The sequence below is a fragment of the Mirounga angustirostris genome, unplaced genomic scaffold, assembly GCF_029215605.1.
Source record: "Mirounga angustirostris isolate CCGP_5_RB_7025 unplaced genomic scaffold, mMirAng1.0.hap1 SCAF_6, whole genome shotgun sequence".
Lineage (NCBI taxonomy): Eukaryota > Metazoa > Chordata > Mammalia > Carnivora > Phocidae > Mirounga > Mirounga angustirostris.
Genome location: NW_026991714.1, coordinates 138,423,946 through 138,446,537, shown reverse-complemented (window position 1 = coordinate 138,446,537; position 22,592 = coordinate 138,423,946). Strand labels below are relative to the sequence as shown.

General features: G+C 45.2%; 1 protein-coding gene and 1 long non-coding RNA gene across 4 annotated transcripts in view; one reads left to right on the top strand and one right to left on the bottom strand.

Annotated features, from left to right (window-relative positions):
* Positions 1-4,408: 4,408 nt before the first annotated feature.
* On the bottom strand, positions 4,409-6,086 carry ADRB1 (adrenoceptor beta 1). The gene has a single exon (XM_045878879.3). It carries the CDS (start codon positions 5,938-5,940, stop codon positions 4,537-4,539), a length of 1,404 nt encoding a protein of 467 aa, XP_045734835.1. The 5' UTR covers positions 5,941-6,086; the 3' UTR covers positions 4,409-4,536.
* Positions 6,087-6,406: 320 nt separating this feature from the next.
* Positions 6,407-22,592, top strand: part of LOC129045912 (uncharacterized) — a 144,239-nt gene continuing 128,053 nt past the window's right edge. For all 3 annotated transcript variants that reach the window (XR_010412583.1, XR_008506398.2, XR_008506397.2), the window contains exons 1-3: positions 6,407-7,094; positions 13,767-13,918; positions 15,132-15,304. This is a non-coding gene — a long non-coding RNA (uncharacterized LOC129045912). The remainder of the gene's footprint in view (positions 7,095-13,766; positions 13,919-15,131; positions 15,305-22,592) is intronic.

The following is a 22,592-nucleotide window of genomic DNA, read 5'->3' as shown; positions in this document are numbered from 1 at the left end:
TTCAGAAACTATCTCCCTCCTCCCACAAAAGGGTAAAAAGACTCTTTAATCCACAAAGTATCTATTTATAGTATTACCACCTCTTCGATTACATTCTAAGGGCTATTTAGTAGAGACTCTTTAAATGAAAGCAAGGTGAAAGTGGGAATTTCGGGAGAGGTATATTTCTCAGAAAGTAGTCCGATGGAGTTTGCTTAAAAATCATTGCAATGTAGCAATGCAATTTGGGACATACTGAGTCATAAATTCTCAGATTCAGGAGCAAGATTCTTGGTGGAAATTTAAATAATGTGGAGGGTATGTGTGAAGGGGAAGAAAGAGAAATTAATTTAATTCCATTTGCTGATGTGACTGTAACACAACTATTTTTAGGTATAATCCAAACAGTGCATATCTGCTCCATTTTGATTAGTCGCAAATTGGCAGGGATTCAAAAGAATTAGTATTTCTCAGCACAATATGCCAGAAACGTAAAAATAAAACTGAATTATCCGTGCCAATGTGCTTAATTTGAATTACTGCTAAGGTTTTTTTGTGTTTTTCCTTCAAAAGAACTAATGGGTCCAACTTTGTTAAAAAAAAAAATTCTTTTAAAGCTTTTCACATATGGCAGCAAAACTTAATAATTTTCCTTTAGACCCTTGCTTAGAAGCTTTTGCTAAAAACTTAAACGATAATATCATCCTGATACTTTGGGTGCAGAATTTCTGTCTGGCAGTTTTACATATTGCCAGAGGAAGTTAGCATGTTCAAAATGCAAAATTAAAAGAAGCTAGGAAAATGTGCTTCACAAGGAAAGGCTTCACAATAGCCACTTAGAAGTTATTAACAATTCCCCAAAAAAGAAGTTATTAATAATTCCAGTTCCAAAGAAAGCATGGACCGAAAAAATAAACTCCATTTGCAAAGTTTTATCTAGGCAAGTTCACCAAGGGATTCAGCTATATGCTATCCCAATTACATATTTCTGCGCTGGAGGGAGCATTTATAGATGCTGGAGCATCTTGTTACGCCTAGAGAACTTTGCACAATCTCAACATCATTTCCAATGTAGTGAATCAATGAATCTTGATCACATTGAAGGTCACTGTTTTAAGGTTTATGCCTTTGGAACTTGTTGCACACAAACCTATGGCGTAAGGTCGATTTTCTGCATATTCACTGCTGTCCTCTGTCACTTCTGGTGTGTATTATTTCACCAGACTAAAGAGGATTGACAGTTCTCTCCTCCCATTGCCATAGCTGTTGGGATTGACAGCCCAGTTTCCTGCATTTCTGCTATCAATCAATGTCCGTCTTCTTCAAAAATAATAAAAAGTAGTTATCACGGATAGTTGGAAAACACCAACCCGGTCTGTTTCGGAATCCTTGTAATCCTCAGAGTACTCAAGGGATCCTAGAAAAATCTTTTTCTATTTCCTACAAATACATACAAAATGGTCCCAAGATTATAGTCGTTTCTTGCAACTCACTAGAGTTTCGACCAAGTAGTTAAATTATATATATTCGTTTATTAAAGTTTAAAGGAGTGTCATGATTTTAAGACCTGAGGTTTGATGGGCCTGGAAAATGGGGCTGGGAAAATGTCTTTTTATTTAGACACAAGGACTTATCTAAACAGAATAAAGGGAAGGATTACCCTGGCACTTGAGTGTTCTTCAGATGAAACTGTGGGTGTTGTCTATTAATTTTCTACTATAAACTGAAATAAAGATGAACAAAACCCCTAACAAAATGCATCTTACATACTCCTGGAGTAAGGGAGGATAAAAGTGGGCTCTATTTATTTCTTGGGGAAAGAGTGAGATTTCATCCTGAGATTGATTTTATATTCGCTGAACTTTCTTTCAGTATTTTTCTTTGTATTTTTAAGTAAATTTTGCTATCATCCTCTTCCTTCCTTCCTTTCTTCCTTCCTTCCTCTCTCTCTCTCTCTCTCTCCCCCTCCCTCCCTTTCTTTTCCCTGGAGAAGGGGGTTAAACTTCATAGCAGCTTTTGTTCATACAACCTTCTGTTGGTCTCTAAAACATCTGTATCATGATAACCTTTCTCAGAAGACTGTCTCCTGAGGGCACCTGGGTGGCTCAGTCGTTAAGCGTCTGCCTTCGGCTCAGGTCATGATCCCAGGGTCCTGGGATCAAGTCCCACATCGGTCTCCCTGCTCCGCGGGAAGCCTGCTTCTCCCTCTGCCACTCCCCCTGCTTGTGTTCCCTCTCTCGCTGTCTCTCTCTCTGTCAAATAAATAAATTAAAAAAAAAAAAAAAAAAAAAAGACTGTCTCCTGATCTGTAGAATACTCCATTGCAAAAAAAAAAAAAAAAAGGGGGATAATCAATCTTGGCTTTCCTTAGCAGAGAATAGTTTCTTCATGCTAAAGCTCAGTCGGAGTCAAAACTTTATAATCCTCACTTTGGTTTCTTTACTGTACGATCATGAAATATAAAGCTTGCTTAAAAAGACAAAGACTTAAACTTATTCTGGAGAACGCAGAATTAATCCCAGGATGGAACTTCACTATCCTTTCTTTAGAAACCAATTTTATGAAAAATATCCTATCCATTTGGATGTCACGATGTTGCTGGGGAGTTGCTTTTACCTGTGACCTGCCACCCCCAAATTCTGGGAAAATGGTCTATATAATTATATAAGAGAAAAGAAAGGGTTGACTTAAAAAGCTGTTTTTATACATTTTTGTTTAAGCATAAAAGCACTTTTCATTCTAAACGGCCACGGGAGACATCTGCACACACTGATCATCATCTGCAGGCTGTGATTTTCTACTGGAAAACAAAAACAAACTGTGGAAGTCACTTACCTCTTTCCAGGCAGGCAACTCATTATTCAAGGAGTTAGTTTTTTCCCCCGCGTTTCTGTGCAAAAGTTGCAGTTGATTTACCTGGCTCTATGGCTTTTTTTTTTTTTTTTTAAAGAGACACAATCCCACATGATACTTCTTAAGTGCAGCAGATGGGATCTTGAAAACATCTGTAAGTAGTCTAGAATACCTTGAATCTGGCTGTGAAAATTTAGAGCAAGTCTGCAGCTCTCAGTAGGTACATGCCTTATTTGGTCTAGAGGCATTTTGCTATGTTACTGAGTCATGAAAAGCTATTAAAAGAGCTCTATGGGAAACCCAGCCTATATTTTGAACAAAACAAACTGTCTTCTCCATTATCACTGACCCCTTACAGACACACGGTACATAATCTTGATTGTGCTTCATTGGTATTTATTGCACATGGACCAATCCCTCACACAGTAGTTAGGTGCACCAGAGTATAAATACTTGGTAAAACACACAGAGGAAATACCATTTACACACAGGTGCTAAATTTTACCAGCAGTCACGTGGGCACTTGGACATAAAAAAATAATAAAAATCCTTAAGATAATTATATTTGTCATATGGATACAGTTACAGTACCATGATAAAAGAGTATAAAAATGTATTTTTCCAATAAATCATTAGCTCAATAACATAATAGACAACAGAAGTAGAGTTTCAGTTTTATTTTAGTTTTGTAAGATCTGCCCCCTGCCCCAGTTAAAAAATATTTCATTTCTTTTTGTGCAAGTAGCATCTTGTGTGGACTTTACAATTCCTAACACTGTGCAAAATTGGTATTTGGAACCACCCCTTGTTTTGTGTTTTGTTTTTTACCCATGTGTGCAGTAATCTGAATTGTTTCCTTTTTTTTTTTCTGTCCTGTCTTCAATGGACAGAGTCACATATCACAGAGGCTCAGCGCCTGGTCCTCCCAACTAATATTGATACATAAATAAGCTGTTTAATATAAACAAGTCTTTCTATCTTGCTGTGCAATGTGCACAGTGTGAGGTAGAAACCCCTCAGCCTGACCACCGAGGCGCACGGGGACAGCAGGTTTGCCCTACAAAAAGAAAGCAAAGTGAGGCTTGTTCCAAGAATAGCTTAAAATTTCTTGAAACGTGCTTTTCGCATCCATCCTTTCCCTTTGCTTTAAGAACAGGAAAAACCATTACTCGGGAAGTAAAATGAAATTTCTCTGGAAAGCAAAGGGAACACGTCCTGACAACTGTCATTCCCCCTTCTCTCTCCAGTTGACTGCTCCTGTTCCCTGCAACGGGATGGAAGCCAAGTTGATAGACATTTATGCTTCTCCCTTCCACGACCCAGTCCTAGAAGCAAGTGTCAAAAACCACCTGGAGGGAAAAAGAAAAAAAAAAGAGACAACCCCCCAGACTGAAGATGCATCACACGCACACACCGAAGAAGGCCGAAGCAGACACAGAAACAAGAACCCAAGACAAATCTGCAAGCCACTCTCCCACCCCTCCCCAAACTTTCCTTTCTGTGCAACGGTCCGTGGCTTTTGTGTTTGCCTTGGATGAAACAGACGCGGATTGCGGGCCTCGAGCTCACCTGCTCTGGGTCTTGAGTAAACACAGATCTCTTTCCCGCACCCGCCCCCCTTCCCCCGCAGCCCCACGGAAGCCGTCAGGGGCGCCTGGGCGTTCTTGCTCCCGGGCGCGGGGGGCCGGCAGCGCGCGCCGGGCCCTACACCTTGGATTCCGAGGCGCCCGCGGGGCGGCCCGGCTCGTCCAGGCTCGAGTCGCTGTCGGCCGCCGCCCCGCCGTTGCAGCCGGCCCAGGGCTCCAGCAGGCGCGCGGGCGGCGCGGCCCCGACGTCGTCGTCGTCGTCGTCGTCCGACGCGGCCCCGGGCGACGGCGGCGGCCGGGCCCGCGGCAGGCAGCCCGAGGCGCGCGGCTGGTCGCCGGCGGCCGCGGGGCTCCCGCGGGCGGCCCGGCGCGCGCAGCAGAGCAGGCGCTGGAAGGCCTTGCGGAAGTCGGGGCTGCGGCAGTAGATGATGGGGTTGAAGGCCGAGTTGGCGTAGCCCAGCCAGTTGAAGAAGACGAAGAGGCGGTCGGGCACCAGGTCGCGGTGGAAGGCCTTGACCACGTTGGCCAGGAAGAAGGGCAGCCAGCAGAGCGTGAACACGCCCATGATGATGCCCAGCGTCTTGAGCGCCTTCTGCTCGCGCAGGGCCACGAGGCGCGAGGGCCGCCGCTTGCTGATGCGCCCGTTGGCCAGAGGGGCGGCGGCGGCGGGGGGGCGCGGGGAGCCGGGCGCGGGCGCGGGCGACGGGGGCCGCGCCGGGCCGCTGAGGAAGCGGCGCTCGCAGCTGTCGATCTTCTTCACCTGCTTCTGGGCCTCGCGGAACACCCGCAGGTACACGAAGGCCATGATGCACAGGGGCACGTAGAAGGAGACGACGGACGAGGCGATGGCGTAGGCCCGGTTGGTGACGAAATCGCAGCACTTGGGGTCGTTGTAGCAGCGGCGCGCCTCGTCGCCCTCGGCCCGCCACCAGTGCATGAGAATGGGCAGGAAGGACACCAGGGCCGAGATGGCCCACACGGTGCACACGAGGGCCCGCGCCCGCGCGCGGGTCAGCAGGCTCTGGTAGCGGAAGGGCGACGTGATGGCGAGGTAGCGGTCCAGGGCGATGACACACAGGGTCTCGATGCTGGCCGTCACGCACAGCACGTCCACCGAGGTCCAGAGCTCGCAGAAGAAGGAGCCGTACTCCCAGCGGCCCCGCATGACGATGGTGGCCCCGAACGGCACCACCAGCAGCCCCATGACGAGGTCGGCGCTGGCCAGGGACATGATGAAGAGGTTGGTGAGCGTCTGCAGCCGCGGCGTCTTGGCGATGGCCACGATCACCAGCACGTTGCCCACCACAATGAGCAGCACGATGAGCGCCATCAGCAGGCCTATGCCCGCCGTCCACTGCTGCGACAGCGGCGCGGGGCCCTCGCTGGTCGGGGTCAGCGGCGAGGCGGACGGCGACGCGGGCACCAGCAGCCGCGCCGCCGTGGCCGCGCCGTCGGGGAGCGGCGCGGCCGACGACAGGTTGCAGGGCTCGGAGGCGCCCAGGGCGAGCGCCCCCGCGCCCATGCCGAGCTGCGGAGGCCGGGGGCGGGGGGTGTGGCGGGGTTAGGCCGTGGTTGGGGAACACCCCAGGGGCCCGGGCGGCGGGGCGCGCGGAGGGAGGTCGCGGCCAGGTCAGGGCAGCCGCTGCGCGGGGCCGGAGGCATGGGCGCCGGGCGCCTTCCCCGCCGGAGCCGTGCGCTGTCGCCGCCGCCGCCGCCGCCGCTGCTGCTGGAGCCGCTGCCGCTGCTGGAACAGCCGCCGGGACCTCAGCATGTTTCTGAGCGCGCTGAGCCCGCAGCCCCGGCACCCAGCACCCACCCCACCCCGCTCCCACTCCCCCAAGCCAACCCCCGGGACCTGGCGTCAGGCTCCTGCAGCCAATCCGGGCAAAGGCACGCCCCTATCTAGTCCCCCCCCCCCCGCATCCTAACGCCCCCCCCCCCCCCCGGCCGTTCAGCTGCTCCCGGGAGTCCGGGGCAGATCGCCGCACGAGCGCCGCCCCCGCGCCCGCCGGTTCCTGCAGGCGCGGCCCTTCCAGCGCCCGCCGCTTCCAGGGCCCTGTGCCCCCTACCCCACTACTGCGCCCGGCTCCCTCCCGTGTCCCCGCCGCCCCCTGTAGCCCCCACTCTCTCCGGCAGTCCCCGCTCCCTCCCGCGTCCTTTTTGCCTCTCGCGCTGGGCTCCCTCCTGCGCCCCCCCCGCCCCCGCCCCTGCCCCGGGCATCCTCTCTACCTCCAGTGCCCAGGTTCCCTGCGGAGCGGAGCGCGCGCTCGCCTTAGCGGGGAGGGGACCTCGGCGTTCTCCCGGCGCCCGAGCGCCTCGGACAGGCTGTCCGCCGGGGTTGGAGGAGTTTGGCTGCGAGGTTGTTTCTCGGATCCGGCAGCCTTGCAGAGTGTGTGTAAAACCCTTCCCCCGTCAAGAGGGGACCCAGCCAGCCTGCGCCCTGCCAGCTCGGGGGACCGGAGGCGGGTGTTAGTGGTTCGGGGAAACTTTCCAGCAGAGCGCCTTGCTGGAGCAAACGGCGCATCTGTCAAGAACGCTCTCTGGGCGCTCTTGCAAGGAGCTTCCGTTGTTCCAGTGCAGTAGACGCAGAAAGGAAGCGAAGGTTTGTGCATCTGACAGCTAACGCTGAGGACCAGTTGGAAAATCACACACTCCTCAGCCCCAGCTAATGAATATGTGAGTATGATACAACAGCGTGTCGATATTATAGAGGCTTAAGGAAACACAAATGTTAACGTAAATGACACCGCCAAGGACAAAGAACACATTTAATGACATTCCAGACTTTTCACGTTCAGTAATAACACTTGTATTCTGTGTTTTATTACTCACATGATTTTATATTTTCAGCTGGGTCAATACAAACAAAAAGGTACTGTTAGTTTTGGTTGACGTAATGAGCTGACATTTCAGATTCCTGGGGCTGCTCGGTTGCTTTCTCCTTTGCCCAAGTTCCCAGATTCTGAAAACTCCAGGATTAGTTTTGGAGGGATGAGAGGAGAAAATATGTAAATACTCAAAAGGATTAATATCCTATGGCGTTTAAAGTTCTACCAGTGGTTTTTGAGGTGGCGAATGAATCCGTGTGAAATTGGCGAGTTGTTAGCCCAGCTGTGGGTGGATTCTGTGAGGGGAAGAGCCACCTTGAACATACAGTGTGGCAGCGGGACTGCAAGCCCCCTCTCTAATCCTGCCATGGTGACGTCCTCAGCTCAGCCTTGAAAATAAAAGGCCTTTAATGGAATCCTCCAGAAGTAAACAGCTTCTAATTACCCATGTAAGGGTGCATGAAAACGTTATACACTGCTCACACGCCTTTCTCGAATTGGAATAAAAATAGGGTCTGGAAGGAACATCAACATCTGGACCTAACCCATATTCTTACCTTGCAGAGAGAGACTGATTTCCACAGCTACCCAAGTCAAGAGCTAAAAGCAAGGCTTACTCAGTTTATAAAGTCGAGCAGTTTTAACCACCTTCCCTTACTTAAATCCAAACAGAAATTTGCTTCAGGCCCAAACTGGATAATCAATCAGTGTTACAAGGCGGGTGGGTGTGGCTGTGGGTGATTTGTTTATTCACCCCTAAGCCAGGACTTGTCAGCGAGTTCTGCCAACCTGGAGAGGTTGAGAAGGGGGAGCAAGAAGAGGAAGGGGGCTAGAAAGAGGGGAGGAACGGGGACTGCACCCTGAGTTTAGTGTAAGCTCCCAAGAGCCTTAGTTACCTGTCACTGCAAACTGGTCTCCCCTTCAGGCTTCCTTCTGTTGCCACCCTCAGGAGGCAGACTCAAAAGAGCCAAGGGGTTGCCCAGGAAAGGGGTTCTGAGTGCTGGGCCATGGAGTGAGGTGTAGGGAATGTGGGGAGGAGGCTTTCTATCCTGCGCCATCTTTCTGTCAAGAGGTGTTACTGGAATCGTGTGTGCCAAGCTGAAGTGCCCATGATGGGCCAAGGGATTGCATTTCTGTGAGAGATAAAGCCAGAATGTGGTTGCAGAGGTTCAGTGAGGAGGCCTGGATGCCAGTAACATTACCACAGGTATACATATCTATGTATTTGTGTACATTATGTATAAATACATGCATTTGTATACATATGTATGTGTATAAACATACCATGTATCAGGGCATGGGATTAGAATTGTCACAAAACTCTCCTGAAACTTTTTTTTTCCTGCTCAGTCAGAGGTACATCAAACTCCCCCAAATTTCTGGATAATAAATACCTTAAATCACAAATATTCAAAACCAGAAGGTTATTTTAATAGGAGTTCCAACATAGGGCTGCAGGCATAAAGGAGACTCTGGCATTCTTGGGGCTTTCTTTCACTTGTTTTTATGGAAAAGCGTGGAATAGCCCATGTTCAACTAGAGTTAGCTTTCTTTTAAAATAAAATGTTCTCGGATCTCCTTTAAATCTTACATTTCATGATACTTTTTTGGGGACACTTTTGAGCTACCCTTTCTGGTCCTTAAATGAGGATATAGATTAAGAAGAAAAGGTTCACCATATCTACTTATGCAGGTGTTACATGTTGCAAGTTCAAAATTAATAACTCCACCATTTCCCCATTCCCTCCTGGAAACTGTCAAAATGATTCAGTTCTTCGGAACCCATGGATTTGACAGTACTTTACGAAACAACAGAAAGCTCCAACAATAAATGCTAATAAGCTCATGGAGAGGGAGTAGGCTTCTTCCTCCATAGTTCCCACCCCTACCTCCCTTTTCCATCCCACTACCACCCTTCCACATCTGCACATGCCATGGTTTTCTTTGATCTCCCAGCCTCTAAATCTCCCTGCTCCATTTAATCTGGCATCCCATAGTCAAATTAATATTTCTAAAATGCTGCTTTGAAGCAAGATGCTTTTGTGTTCTCCTCAACACAATAAATATTTGAGCAAAAAATATTTCCTGTTTAATTTTAAAATCTCATTATTTACTAGTATGAGAAATAATTGAGGTTTTTTGGGAGTTACGATCTTCTCTCATGCTTAGAATTTACAGTAATAATTCATATTCCTATAGTCCAGTCCACTTTTTCATGTAAGTATTTCAAAATATTTTGTAAATACAAGGTAGGCTCATGAGATAACTTTATATCATACCTACTCAGTAATAAATAAAGTCGGACATAGGTAACAGATTTTTCCAAAGGGGTCACACAAGTCCACATCAATAAAAAGCACTCCCTAATCTTCATAAATATTTAAGGTGAATGACCTTTTCCCTTAGCCTTCATTTGTGATACTATATATCCAGGCATTTCTGCTCTGGAAGAATAGCTGATGACTTGAATCTTGTTTCAAGTTCTAGATTGAATTAAACAGTACAGCAGTGATTAATAGTGATTACAACCACCTATGCTTGCAAGCCAGGAGCTTGGCCAACACCTTTCCACTCTTGAGTTGATTTTGCTAGAAAATGAGATAAAAATAATAGTGAATAGCCTAACCAGACAGCTGCTGGAATATGGGCCAAAGGAAGTCTTGGGGGGAATTTCCAAGTAAAGCCCCAAGAAATATATCAAATCAGTAAGTTAGCAAAATTTGCCTTGAGGCTGATCATGGGTGGCGGGGTTTGGCAATCAGAGCTCAAGTGGCTGTTTCAGAGGAAAGACACACAACTCCTCACATAAAGAATACTACCGCGGAAACAGTCACTCAGGGCTAACTAACCAGAGAACAGCCTGCACCCGTGGCTGGCACTTAAGGTCACATACTGGTTTTGCAGCTACAGTTTACATAGAGACAGGCAACTCCATCCACTGTGATAAGAATGAGGACAGTGTGTAATCCTAGCAAAGCCTGGACTACTTGGAAAATTCAAAAGCTTTCCTCTCCCACTTCCTCCGTCTTTGCCCCTTCCTCCTCTTCCTGGTGTGTCTCATGAGTACATTGAACAGAGCTAGAGCCAATAACAATATTTTTCAAAATTTGGATGTATTGGAAAGTGTTCAGACCTGGGAGGCAGAAGATCCAGGTTTGTATCCTGGCTTTGCCACTTTTCGGTTTGACCTTCTGCAGTGGCTTCATCTTTAAAACGGACGTACCTTTTGTTCCCTCACACGACCGTGCATGGGTTAAATGAGAGAATGTACGTGAAGGCTTCCTGAAATCACATATAGCACCATATATTTGCAACACGTCAAATTCAGTCTTATCCAATCCTCATGACATTTCAAAGCATGAAAGGGGTCAGAATTTGCTCGTATGAGAAGTCCATTCACTTAAATCAGCTTCTCTTTATCAGCTGGACTCTTTTCTCACACCAGATATTAATATGACTCAGAGGCTGGATAACAGTGAACTATTTTTAAATGCTTTTACCTTTGGCACATCACCTTTTTAAAAAAGTTTCCCCCCCTTTTTTTGTGCCCTTCCTTATTATGAGCCCTATTCTATTTTTTAAAAGTATTTGTTTATTTGAGTCTCTGAAATTCCTTTTAAGTATTTCAGCTGTGAAATATTAGCAGTAAAGGATTTTTTTCCCCCTCAAGTCAACTACTTAGCACCATGACTAGTAACTTAAAAAACAAAAAAACAAAAAAAGGAAAGCAATGCAATATAAAACCAAAGCCAACTTTCAAAAATTCTGTTCTTAGTCAGTTGTATAATGAATAATAATGGCTTGCTGGCCGGCTGATAGCTTACCTTTAGGTGCTCCTGGCAATAGGAATATCACTGTTACACATGAAAAGCATTTGGCTAGGAGTCGTCCTTCAATGGACCCAAGTCCAGAGCTTGGGGTGACCACAAGCTGTGCTAATTATTGAAAACTCTAGGTTTTATTTTAACAGAGTCTTACCGTGTTCCAGATAAAACAATTATGTTGTAACCAGCCGAGGAGTTTGTAACAACAAGAATCTCTCCAAGCCCTTATTTTAAGCTGCTGAAGGGTAGGAATGATGCCTTTTAAACATTTTAGCTCCCATTTATGCTGGCCATGTAGTTGGTACTTCATAAATTCCTGTGGAATAGAGGAACCACTTAAAAGCTTATGTATAGTAGATTCTACCAAATAAAAGAAGACATTGTGTGTTTTTTTTTTTAAGATTTTATTTATTTATTTGACAGACACAGCAAGAGAGGGAACACAAGCAGGGGGAGCGGGAGAGGGAGAAGCAGGCTTCCCGCTGAGCGGAGAGCCCGATGCGGGGCTCGATCCCAGGACCCTGGGATCATGACCTGAGCCAAAGGCAGATGCTTAACGACTGAGCCACCCAGGTGCCCCAGACATTGTGTTTTCCATTCATCCATGGAACATGGCATCTGGGTACTCCAATTGAATGGAATTGCCAAAGGGAACCAGGTGGAAGAAGGTAGTTGTCTGCTCTGCCTCCCTCCAGGTGATAGATCAAATCATTTACATTTCTTTCTTTTCACTCATTACTTTGAGACACCAAACAGGCATCTTCTTTCACATGTTTTTCCACTTTGTATTGTATAGGTATTTTCCTAGTTAACTTACTCATTACTTATGTAGTACATAAAAGCCCATCCAGACCCACGCAATATATAGGGGCATGGCAGGTCCTTTGCCTAGGAAGGGCTGAGTCTGAAGACACGAGTGAGAGAGTATTGCTGCAACTTTAGTTTTAACAACCGGTGCGGTCAGACTTCTTGCTTTGAAAATAAATATCAACCCTTGGACGTGACATTTATTTTCCACAATGTCTCAGCTTTGCAGCTCCTTGAATAAAACCTGCTAGAGACCTTTATCTCATGACAGATTTCTGTTTCCAGAGCATTATCCCCTAATTAAATGTTGAGGGGGCAATGACCTTCTTAACAGACCTCTTCTAAATAGAAGCTACTTTTTACACTGGTGGAGAAATGATGGGATTTTTTTATCTCCCCATTTTAATATGGAGAAACTGAAGCATAAGGAGAGAGACGTGCTTAAGGTTCCAAGGAAAGGAAAAGGGAGTTCTTGACTTTCCTGCCTCCTGAGCTAATCTTCAATTACCAGAACCGGCATCCTTAACAGATTTTGGCTCACCTCTGACTACTTGTCAGCATAATTCAATTGCGTGATATATTTGGGGGCTAGAGCAGGTCGTGGAGTAATTTTTTGAATACAAAGCTCCGAACAAGTGAAAAGATTCTATCATGCAATGTTTATTTGTATTGTTCAATTGGTTTAAGTATAAGAGATCTAGAAGAATAATCATATTTAGCCACACAAATGAAATTCTCATTGTTAATACATTTCAGTGTGAATTTCCAAAAATGCCACATGAATGCTAACTCTGAAGACAAAAAGAACACCAAAGAAAAGCCAAGCAATTAAGCAATTTGGTTTTTTTGGTTTTTTAATCTGTAACTGGAAGAAGATTTCACAGAAGACTCTTACTGAGAATGAAAGGCTCAAAAGTAGTGACAACTTTGGGGATTTTACTTAAGAGTCTAAATAAGGCTGCTTGGGAGTTTGGAACAGAAAAGTGAAAAACCAAACTCTACTTGCTTTGCCATTCCACATCCTAATACCTTTTCCATACCAGGTGGTCAGATACACATTGCACTGTGAGGCTCAACGAAATGCCGGGGGAAGGCACTAATATGGTATTTGGCATAGTTTTGAAAATATTTTTTTTCTTATTCTAAAAATGTCTGATTCTGACTTGTCACCATTTCCATCCTACTCCCTACCTTTCCTCTCTCCTGCTGCAAACTATTCTGCAGCAGGCATGTTTCAACCCCCCCCATGACTAATTAATTAATAGAGACTATATGCCTTTTCATAGCTCTCTCTTGTGGATAATAATATGGTCTCGGTTTATAAAAATCCCACACATATATATTCATATGTATAGTTTTCATAAGTCCTCATCAGGGAGGTGACTTAGAATAGAAATAATTTCTTAAGCAAGTTAAAAGCCCATGATTAACTTTGCAAAAAATTATAATCAGTATTTTATAGCATAGCCAGCCTTGGTGGCAGATTTTGAAAATATCCCTGGCCTAGGCAATTTTGTTTTAGATGCTTTTTATTACATAATTTCAAATTATGGCATTTAAGCAAGATTACACTCATTTTAATGATTAGTTTTGACATTTACCTCTCTATATATACCATAATGATTAAGAATGCAGGCTCTGGAGTTAGACCACCTGGGTTAAAATTCAGGTTCTGCCATTTAGTAGCTGGATGACTCAGAACAAGTTGTTTGAACACCTCAGGCCCCTGTTTTGTCATCTGTTAAATGGGAATAATAATATCCCACCTACTTGGGCGCTGTTTGGGAGGAGTCAATAAGATAGGGCATAAAAGCATTTGTCATAGCGCTTGGCTTATCTTACATATTTAATAAACATCAACTTTTTTTTTCTCCCCCTGGCACCACCAGACCACTACAGATCATGACATAAAGCAGAAAAATCTTCATTCTGTGCAAAACCAAGGGTGGCAAAGAAGGCAGCTTCCAATCAGTGGAAATTGAATAATTGAATAAATGTGTTCTTTTTTAAAAGCGAGAGATGTAGTAAAGAATCTAATTTGGTAAGTACTCTTTTGGTTTCAAAGTTTATTCCTTTGTGGTCATTTAATCTGATTATCGTTCCGCTTGGGGAATTAGAATTTCCTAAACTAATTTTGCATCACGGAAAGGTCATTCCAGAGAGTTCCACCCTATGGTATAACCATGTTCCAAGTATATGAAACAACAATGACAAAAGAAAGCCTCACTGGGCTCTTGATTATCTTGGATAATTGATCCAAGCTGCTGCTTTTTATGGGGTAAATTCTTAAGACCTCAAGGAAGCCAGAAGATTCTCTTGTGACCTTCAGTTCCCTTGAGTACAAGGGGTCTCACTACCTCATCCCCTGAGAACGAACGGAGGGTAAAGAAGTTTTTCCAAGTCTCTGAGTTTCGACCCCTAGGAGACACTCAGACCCTAACTTGGAGCTATTAATTTTATTTCAGCAGCAGTTTCAATGCCTTATTTTCCCCGTTTCTGTTCTTTCATAAGAGACTAAGAGAAACAAATTGGAGCGAAGGGAGTAAGGCTGGTGCAGGGGGCGCAAAGAGGACAGCCGGGAACTTTCTATCAGAACACGGGGAAGGGAGGGAAGCCACTTACTGCAGAGAGAGTGTTCTGTGCCGCAGCCACTGATGACCCCACATCATTGAGAGGTTTAGTTGGTGTTTAGCTGTCCTCAGTTAAGAAACAGAGTGTGCATTTTAGAAATATCTTTATTAAGGAATAGTATGAAAGTTTCAGAACATCGTATTTTCCAGAACACTTCTGTTATCTAGAAAATGAATTTATATGGACTGTTTCATGCTCCAGTGATGCTGGATCCATGAGGCGTGAATTAGTTGGCTAGAAGTCCAAAATCAAGGTGCCAGTCAGTTTGTTCTGAGGGCTGTGAGGAGAGGGTCTGTCCCAGGTCTCTTCCCTTGGCTGGTAGTTGGCCATCTTTCCTCTGTGCCTGTCTGTGTCCAAATCTCTCCTTTCAATAAGGACACCTGTCCTGTTGAATCAGACCCACGTTCACGACCTCAGTTTATCTTCATTACTTCTGTAAAATCATGTTTGGAGATCCAAATAAGGTCACATTCTGAGGGGTTGGGAGTTAGGACTCCAACACATGTTTTCTGGGGGGACATATTCACCCCTGAGCAAGATGCTACTTGTATGTAAGAAAGTTCGATGCCTTATGCACAATCTCTAGTCATCTGTGTTTCAGAATGTTCTATTATGTCTTCTAGGACAGAGGGCAAGCAGAATGACTCCTTAGAGTTCACCCTAAAGATGGCTCCCCGATTAAGTGGCATCCAGACCCTGGTGAGAATAGTCACCTTTGTTGTAGGATTACAGCCGGCCACAAAGTCACGAGTGCCACCAGCTGAATGTGGTCCCACCAAGTTCCTGTGTGGGCTGAGTAAGTAGCCTGGGTCTTCACATGGAGAAGGGGAGGGGTACATGTAAGCCACATCCCTGTTCACTGTGTACTCCAGGTATGGTTAAATGCCCTGCTCTTTTATAGCTTTCATTACCCACCAAGAAACTCAACTATTGTCTTGCAAGTGAAATAGAAAAATTCAGGTATATGTTAATAATTCCCATTCAAGGGAAAAAATCAGCCAGTCCATTTGGTTGGTTGTACAGAATACTTTTCAGCGGGTTGACATTGTGTAGACACACAAACAGTTGCTCTCCACAGCAATAACGTGGATGTTATTTTTTTCTGAACCAGAATTAGGGTAACAGACAGCAAATAACTCGGTAGGAGATAGACAACAATCCTTTATAACTGAAGAACAAAGCAGGCCTTTGAGGCAAGATAAACTCAGGTACTCACTCATATAGAATCCATTGAATAACAGCATTTTTATGACCTTGAAGTAATGATTTTGATTGAGAGGGTGACTCAGATCCTAAACTATTGGCAAGCAGGGGTTTGACTAAGAAATAACTCCCTTCAGTATATCAACTTAGATTTACTATGGAATCTGAAGCTCACGAACGTTCTAATTTTATCCACCCTTAAGTGGTATATTTAATTGTCCTTTGTGGACACCGATGACGAAGCTGATAATATTTTAACCTGTGCATGGCCATGGACCAAATGAACCTGGATTTTATGCCCACGATACAAAACCCCAAAAGCCCTACCTGGTTAAGGTCCAAGAACTCAATCTGAGCATTTGTCTTGCCATTTGATATAAGAAATGGCTCACAGCTGTCCTGGATGCCTCTGCTACAGGAGCTGAATATGGAACCGGATGCCTAAGTATAAAAATCCGAGGATCTCTCTAACATAGTATGGCATTCTGTGTTGCAGTGAGGCCAACTCCTCCTTACAGATAAATCTGTTACGTGCGTGCTATGTAAACAGCATGAATTTAGATGTATACGAAACAGTATTTTTAAAAATGTCACATCTAAGTGTTTTTAATGACTGGGTTAGTTCAGTAGAACCATCTTATATAAGATGGCACTTAAAGAAAAGCTCAAATCTGTGCATCTGAGTATTATTTAGTCATCTGTTTGTGCAACTATATTTTTAACTTAATTTATGATGAACAAATAGTCTTTCTGAACTCCCAAGTTGTGTTTTCATACTTCAGTTTGGTTTATTTTCCTCTCAGTTTCCTTCAGAACCCATTACAGAGAACTTTCTTTGGAAACTTCACAAAGTTAGCAGCATCTGTCAGAAAGCACCAAACCAAACAACCAAAATTAAAAACTGAGAATAGAATCATAGGGCATATGCATTCTTTCCAAAGCAATGTAACAGAAACAGATCTATGTCACATTCTCTTTCTTGTTCCTGTTTCTCTTTATCTTTATTGAAAACATCATCTGTGGCCATGTAAAACGTCTGCCAACACTTCTGAGTGCCAAAGAATCTTTATATTTTTGTTGACTGAAGTATCGTTATTGTCACAGTATTAATGGTAATATACAGCTTTAAAAATCCACTTGCCATGGGATGTGGGATAGTAAGTCTGGATGAAAGACTTGGACCCTGTCTTCAATAAGTTTACCCTCAGGGAGTTTCCCTCCCTCCCTCCCTTCCTTCCTTCCAACTCCATTGAGGAATAATTGACAAATACGTGGCGCATATATTCAAAGCATACGATGTAATGATTTGATATACATATAGGTTGTGGAATGATCACCAAGATCAAAATAGTGCATCTATCACCTTAGCGTAGGTAAGTCTTTCCTATTTTGTGGTGACAACGCTCCCATTCCCTGTTCCTAAGAAATTTTGTTGTCGTTTTGTTTTGTTTTAGACGCCAGAGTATTTGTATTTCTCTGTCTAGCTTATTTCACTGAGCATAATGCCTTCCAGATTTATCTGTATTGTTGCAAATGGCAGGCTTTCCTTCTTTTTCATGGCTGAGTAATATTCCGTTGTAGCTATATACCACATTTTCTTTCTCTCTCCATCTGTCAAAGGACATTTAAGTTGTTTCTACATCTTGGCTATTGTGAGAAATGTTGCAGTGAACACAAGAGTGCAGGTATCTCTTTGAGATCCTGATTTCAGTTCTTTCGGGTATGTACCCACAAGTGGGATTGCTGGATCATAGGGTAGTTCTATTTTTAATGTTGTGAGGAACCTCCATGCTTTTTTCCATAACGGCTTCGCCAATTTCCATTCCCACCAACAGTGCGCCAGGCTTCCCTTTTCTCTGTGTCCTTGTCCACATTTGTCATTGCTTGTCTTTTTTATCAGAGCCAACCTTGCAGGTGTGAGGGGATATCTCCTTGTGGTTCTGGTTTGCATTTCCCTGATGAGGAGTGATGGATGTCACTAGGGATTGGTCAGAGCTAGTGATTAAACACCAGACACTATTCTGAGGTGTCATTTGTGATATCTCATTTACTTCTTGTAATGGCCTTGTCTGGTGTTATGTTTGCTTCGTAAGGGAGGGAACCGAGGCTCAGAAAAGTTGAGTGATTTGCCCAAAGTTCCACAACTAGTAAATGGCAGAGCGGGACTTCCAGCCCAGGTCTGTGGGACTTCAAGGCTAGAGCTCTTGACTACTCTAAAACAAGGCCTCGTTTTATTTTTTTCCTGTTTTGAAACAGCTTCATTTTTTTGAAACTAAGATCCAAATTCAATTGATGTAAGAAAATCTTAAGTGAATCCTATGCGTAATATCATGTGAATTTTTTCTTGTGTTTAGCTTTTGTAAAAACTTTATTTGTAAGGATGTTTTCCATGAATGCACAGGGCTGGTTCCCCATGAGTTACCAAAATTCTGCCTGTTTGGCATTTCCTCTCTTCCACTGTTCCCGTGTCAGTTCTGCCTCTCAACTTCCTGGACAGTCAACAATCATGCCCTTTCAACACTTTCAAAATTTTGTTCCAATTTCTGTGACAAACGGGGAGAAAAATGACCATTAACTGGGGGTGCCACCACTGGGAACAGCATTGGCGAGAGTGGAATTCACTCCCCAGGACCCCTCTCCTCGCCTGGGGCCCAGGCAGCAAGTCAGCCTTTCCTGCTTAGAGCTTTTCTAGAATGAGTCAGCTAATCCTGTATCCCCTCAATTCCATAAGACATAGGCCAGGATCTCCAGAAGAGTCTCCTAATGCCTCCTCCTTGGTTTTAGGGCAGTGGGAAAGAGCCACTCCTCTGCAAAGAGCCTAGGAGCAACACTCAAGCCTCTGGTTAAGACCCTCATGACGGGCTAGGCCCCTGTGCAGGGTGTTGGGTCACCCCCCTGCAGGGTCTGCATGGATGGTCTAGCCCTTCTCTTTAGAATGCATGAGTGTCTAACAAACCTTGTTCTCAGCTATAGGGTCTCAGCCCACACTGAGTGTCAGAAGAGTCCTCTGTTAACATCCTGTTACACATAGTTTGGGGAATTTTTGGCACACGGTTGTAATCAGAATCATGGTGGAGGCAGTGAGGGAAGGGGAGGGATGCCTTAGAAATGCATGTGGTGAAAGTGAGGCTGCCAAAGATGGGGCTAACATTCAAAGGCACAATGGGGACGAGTAACCCACATACCCAGAGAAAAACATCCCAGATGCTGAGGTGAGACCCTGGAGATAAGAGAAGACCTAGAAGAGAATTCTGTTGAGGAAGCAAAGAGAAGAGAGCTTCAAGAGAGGGGATGGTATAAAGGACCAGCTCCTTGATGTTCAAAGAGCTTCTAGAAATCAAGAATGAGAAGACTAGCAGCTCAATGGAAAATGGGCGAAGATCAGGATTGGATAGCCCTCGATAAAAGAAAGACAGGTGGCCCCTGAATTTCTGCAGAGATGCTCAGCCTCACTCCCAATAAGGGGATCCCAGGTGAAAACTACCCTGGGATCCATTTCTCATGTTGGAGATGGGCAAACATTTTGATAAGATGCTGTGTTGTCAACATTGTGGGGACAGGAGCTCTCTGACGCAGTGCTGATCAGAGTGCATAATGGTTCAAGCCCAGAGCAGGTGGATGTGGCAGCATCCGTCTTTGACACAGAGGGCCACCTGACTGTCCCGGAAACACATTTCCCTTTCAGGTTCTAGGATAGCAACTTCTCCAGTTTTCCTCCTGTGTCCCAGTTTGTACCTCTGAACCTTCTTTGCTGGCAGTTCCTCTTCTGCCTGGCTTCTCAATGCTCGGGGCTCATTCCAGAGCTCTCTTCTCTATCTCCACCCTCTCCTTAGGTCACCTCATCCAATCCCATTGCCTGGTTGTTCTTTTTTTTTGGGGGGGGGGCTGGTAAAATACCCGTTTATATAAATTTCACCATTTTAAAGTGTACCATTTAGTGGCACTTAGCACATTCACATTATTGTGAAACTGCCACCTCCATCTGGTCCCAGAACATCCCCCATCACCCCAAAGGAAAACTCTGTACCTATTTAGCAGTCCCTCCCCATTCCCTCCTTTCTCAGCCGCTGGCAGTCACTAATCTGCTTTCTGTTTCTGGATTTACTTATTCTGGATGTTCTATATAAATGGAACTGTTTTCCTAGCACAAAGTTTTCAAGGTTCACCTACTTTGTAGCCTGTGTTAGGGCTTCCTTCCTTTCCATGGCTGAGTAGTATTCCACTGTGTGGCTATTCTGCATTTCATTTATCCATTCATCTGTTGATGGCCACTTGTGTTGTTTCTACCATTTGGCTGTTTTCAATAGTGTTGCTATGAATATTTGTGCAAGTTTTATTTTCAATTTTTGGGGTCTAGACTTAGGAGCAGAATTGCTGGATCATATGGTAATTCTGGGTTTAATCCAACTATTTGCTTTTTTTTTTTTTTTAACATCCATAGACTGATGACTCCAAAATCTATAGCTCTGGCCTGATTCCTCCCAACTGTCTACCTCAAATCTCCCCTGGCATACGACGTCTCACAGCTGACTTGTCCAGCACTGACGCCGTTACTCTCTGCTCCCTCCAGACTCTTCTCTGGTCTTCCCGGCTCAGGAAATGGCACTGCTTTTGACGTAGGGACTCTCTCTGATGGAGGCCCTAGGGCTCACCCTCACTTTCCCCCTTTCCAGCTCTCCCCATATCCAGTCCATCGGCAAGTGCTGTGCACTCTGTTTGCCATCTTGTCACCTCTTCCCTGCTGCTCCCTTGATCCAAGCCAGCAACTTCCACTCCTACCCCTAGAGTTTATTCTCTGCTCTGTGGCCGAGAGTGGCTTTTAAAAAGATATATATGATCTTAAAAAAAAAAAAAAAGATCACTTAGTTTCCTGCTTCAAGCTCCCCAGTGGTTTCCCACTGCATTTAGAATTCAACCCAGACTTGCTCCGTGCAGGCATATGGCAACCTGTTTGCCGCCTCCCCTTCCCTTCCTTCTCCCTTGCTCTCTGTGTTTTACCACACTGGCCCCTCTGTCCCTTGAACTGGGACCCGCCACAGGGACTCTGAACTTGCTGCCCCTCTGTCAGAAACCGCACAGCAGGTCCTCATCACTACTGAAGCTTCCACTCAAGCACTACCTCCTTAGGGAGGCCTTGTCTCAGCACCCCTCCCCCAGACTCCACCAATCTTGATCTTATTATACCGATCTGGTTTTTTTTCATTGATCTGTCATTGACATTTCACATCATTATCTGAAATTACCTCATTTATATTTATGTGTTTATTTTCATTGTTGGGTGTTTGTTCCCTCCCCCGCTCCCCCTTCCAACCCCTTTCCTCAAATATCAGCTGCTTGGGGACGGGAATTTTGTCAGTATTCATGGCTGACTCTTCAGACTCTTGGACACTGCCTGGCATCTGCAAGTCACAGAGAAAGCATTTGTTGGATGCTGTTGAAGGAGAAGGGTTCACATCTCACCTGGCTCTGAACAAATCTTCCTGATCCCGCTATCACCTCATTTCCCTCCTCCTCCTCCTCATCTACATACTTCCAGAAGGAGTAGATCATACCGAATGTATTTATTTAGTCATATTCTTTCCCTCTGTAACCCTAAACAACTCAGCTTTTCCCGCCACTACCACCCAAAAGTGCTTCCTCAAAGATCTCCATAAAAGTCAAACCCAGTTGCTCAGTGTACTCTTCCCTCTCTGTAGCACCGGGCACTATTAACCCTGTTCACATCCATGGATCTCCCTTTGACATTGTTCTCTCTTGGCATGACTCCTGCCCAGGGGCATGGTAAACCTGGGAGTATATCCTGGAGTGTCTCAGGAATGTGTTGGGGGTTCCAGCCATCATACCTGGTGAGCAGGCTGGCTCTTAGCCAGATAGTCCAGAACAATTGCGATGGGTTAATGGCATGGACTCCCCATGAAGAGTGCAAAGGGGAGCTGCTCAAAGCACCAAATCCCCTGATCTCATTCAGGTGGTACTTTGGCAGTGGTGTGTCATGCTGGGTACCTGACAGCCAGGGAAGATGCCCTCCACCAAAGGGCACTGCTGAGCCACCTGCTCTGTGTAGGTGTCCTTGGGCTGTCCGTTGATCTTCTATCTGCAAAGTAAGTAAGACCATTTTCCTGTGCCTGTGGAATCTTTTGATACATTCTACTGGGCCAAAGGTATTTCTGCCACAGCTGGACACATGATGTTCTAAATCATAGTCCTTGTCTTGCCCCACTCAGTTCCCACTTGATGTGGGACATGCAGGTTGGGAGTGCCTACCTCTCCCATCTACTGGCTACATGGCCTTGGACAAGTCACTGCATACCTTAAATCCTCTAGCTCCATATCTGAAAATTGAGCAGAACCACTACGACCTCGTAGGCACCTTGACTCTGACATGAGGATGCCCAGGACATTCAATCATCAATGGCTCCCCATTGCCCTCCTAATTAGCTCTGGTATTCAGGCCCCCACCTCATAATCCTTGGTGGCTCCTCAGGTTCTGCCTTCCCATGTATGCTGGGTCCTGGGATTTTGCCCTGACCTTCCACGGCTTATGGGAGACCATTTTCCCCTTGGGCTTTTCTTTGAGTTCCGTATTTTTTTAAAAAACAGAAACATGCATTAATTTTATAATCAGGAAAAAAAAATCTCACCATTAATATTGTTTTGAATTACCCACCATGTGTCCATAAACCATTTCTGGATTACCCATCATCTGTGGGTGCTCAGACCTTTGAATCCACTGCATTCATCCTTTTTAAATCCATCCTTTTTAAGGCTCTCTGGGAACTCACAGTATTGGCCCTTACAAAGTCAAGTATGTATGGGGGTATAATACAAATATATGACCAACTGTTAGAGAACTCAAAATGTGAACTCGGGGCAGATCTCCA

Excerpts from the sequence above, each read along its gene's own strand:
- ADRB1 (XM_045878879.3), bottom strand. The coding sequence starts at position 5,940 with ATGGGCGCGGGGGCGCTCGCCCTGGGCGCCTCCGAGCCCTGCAACCTG.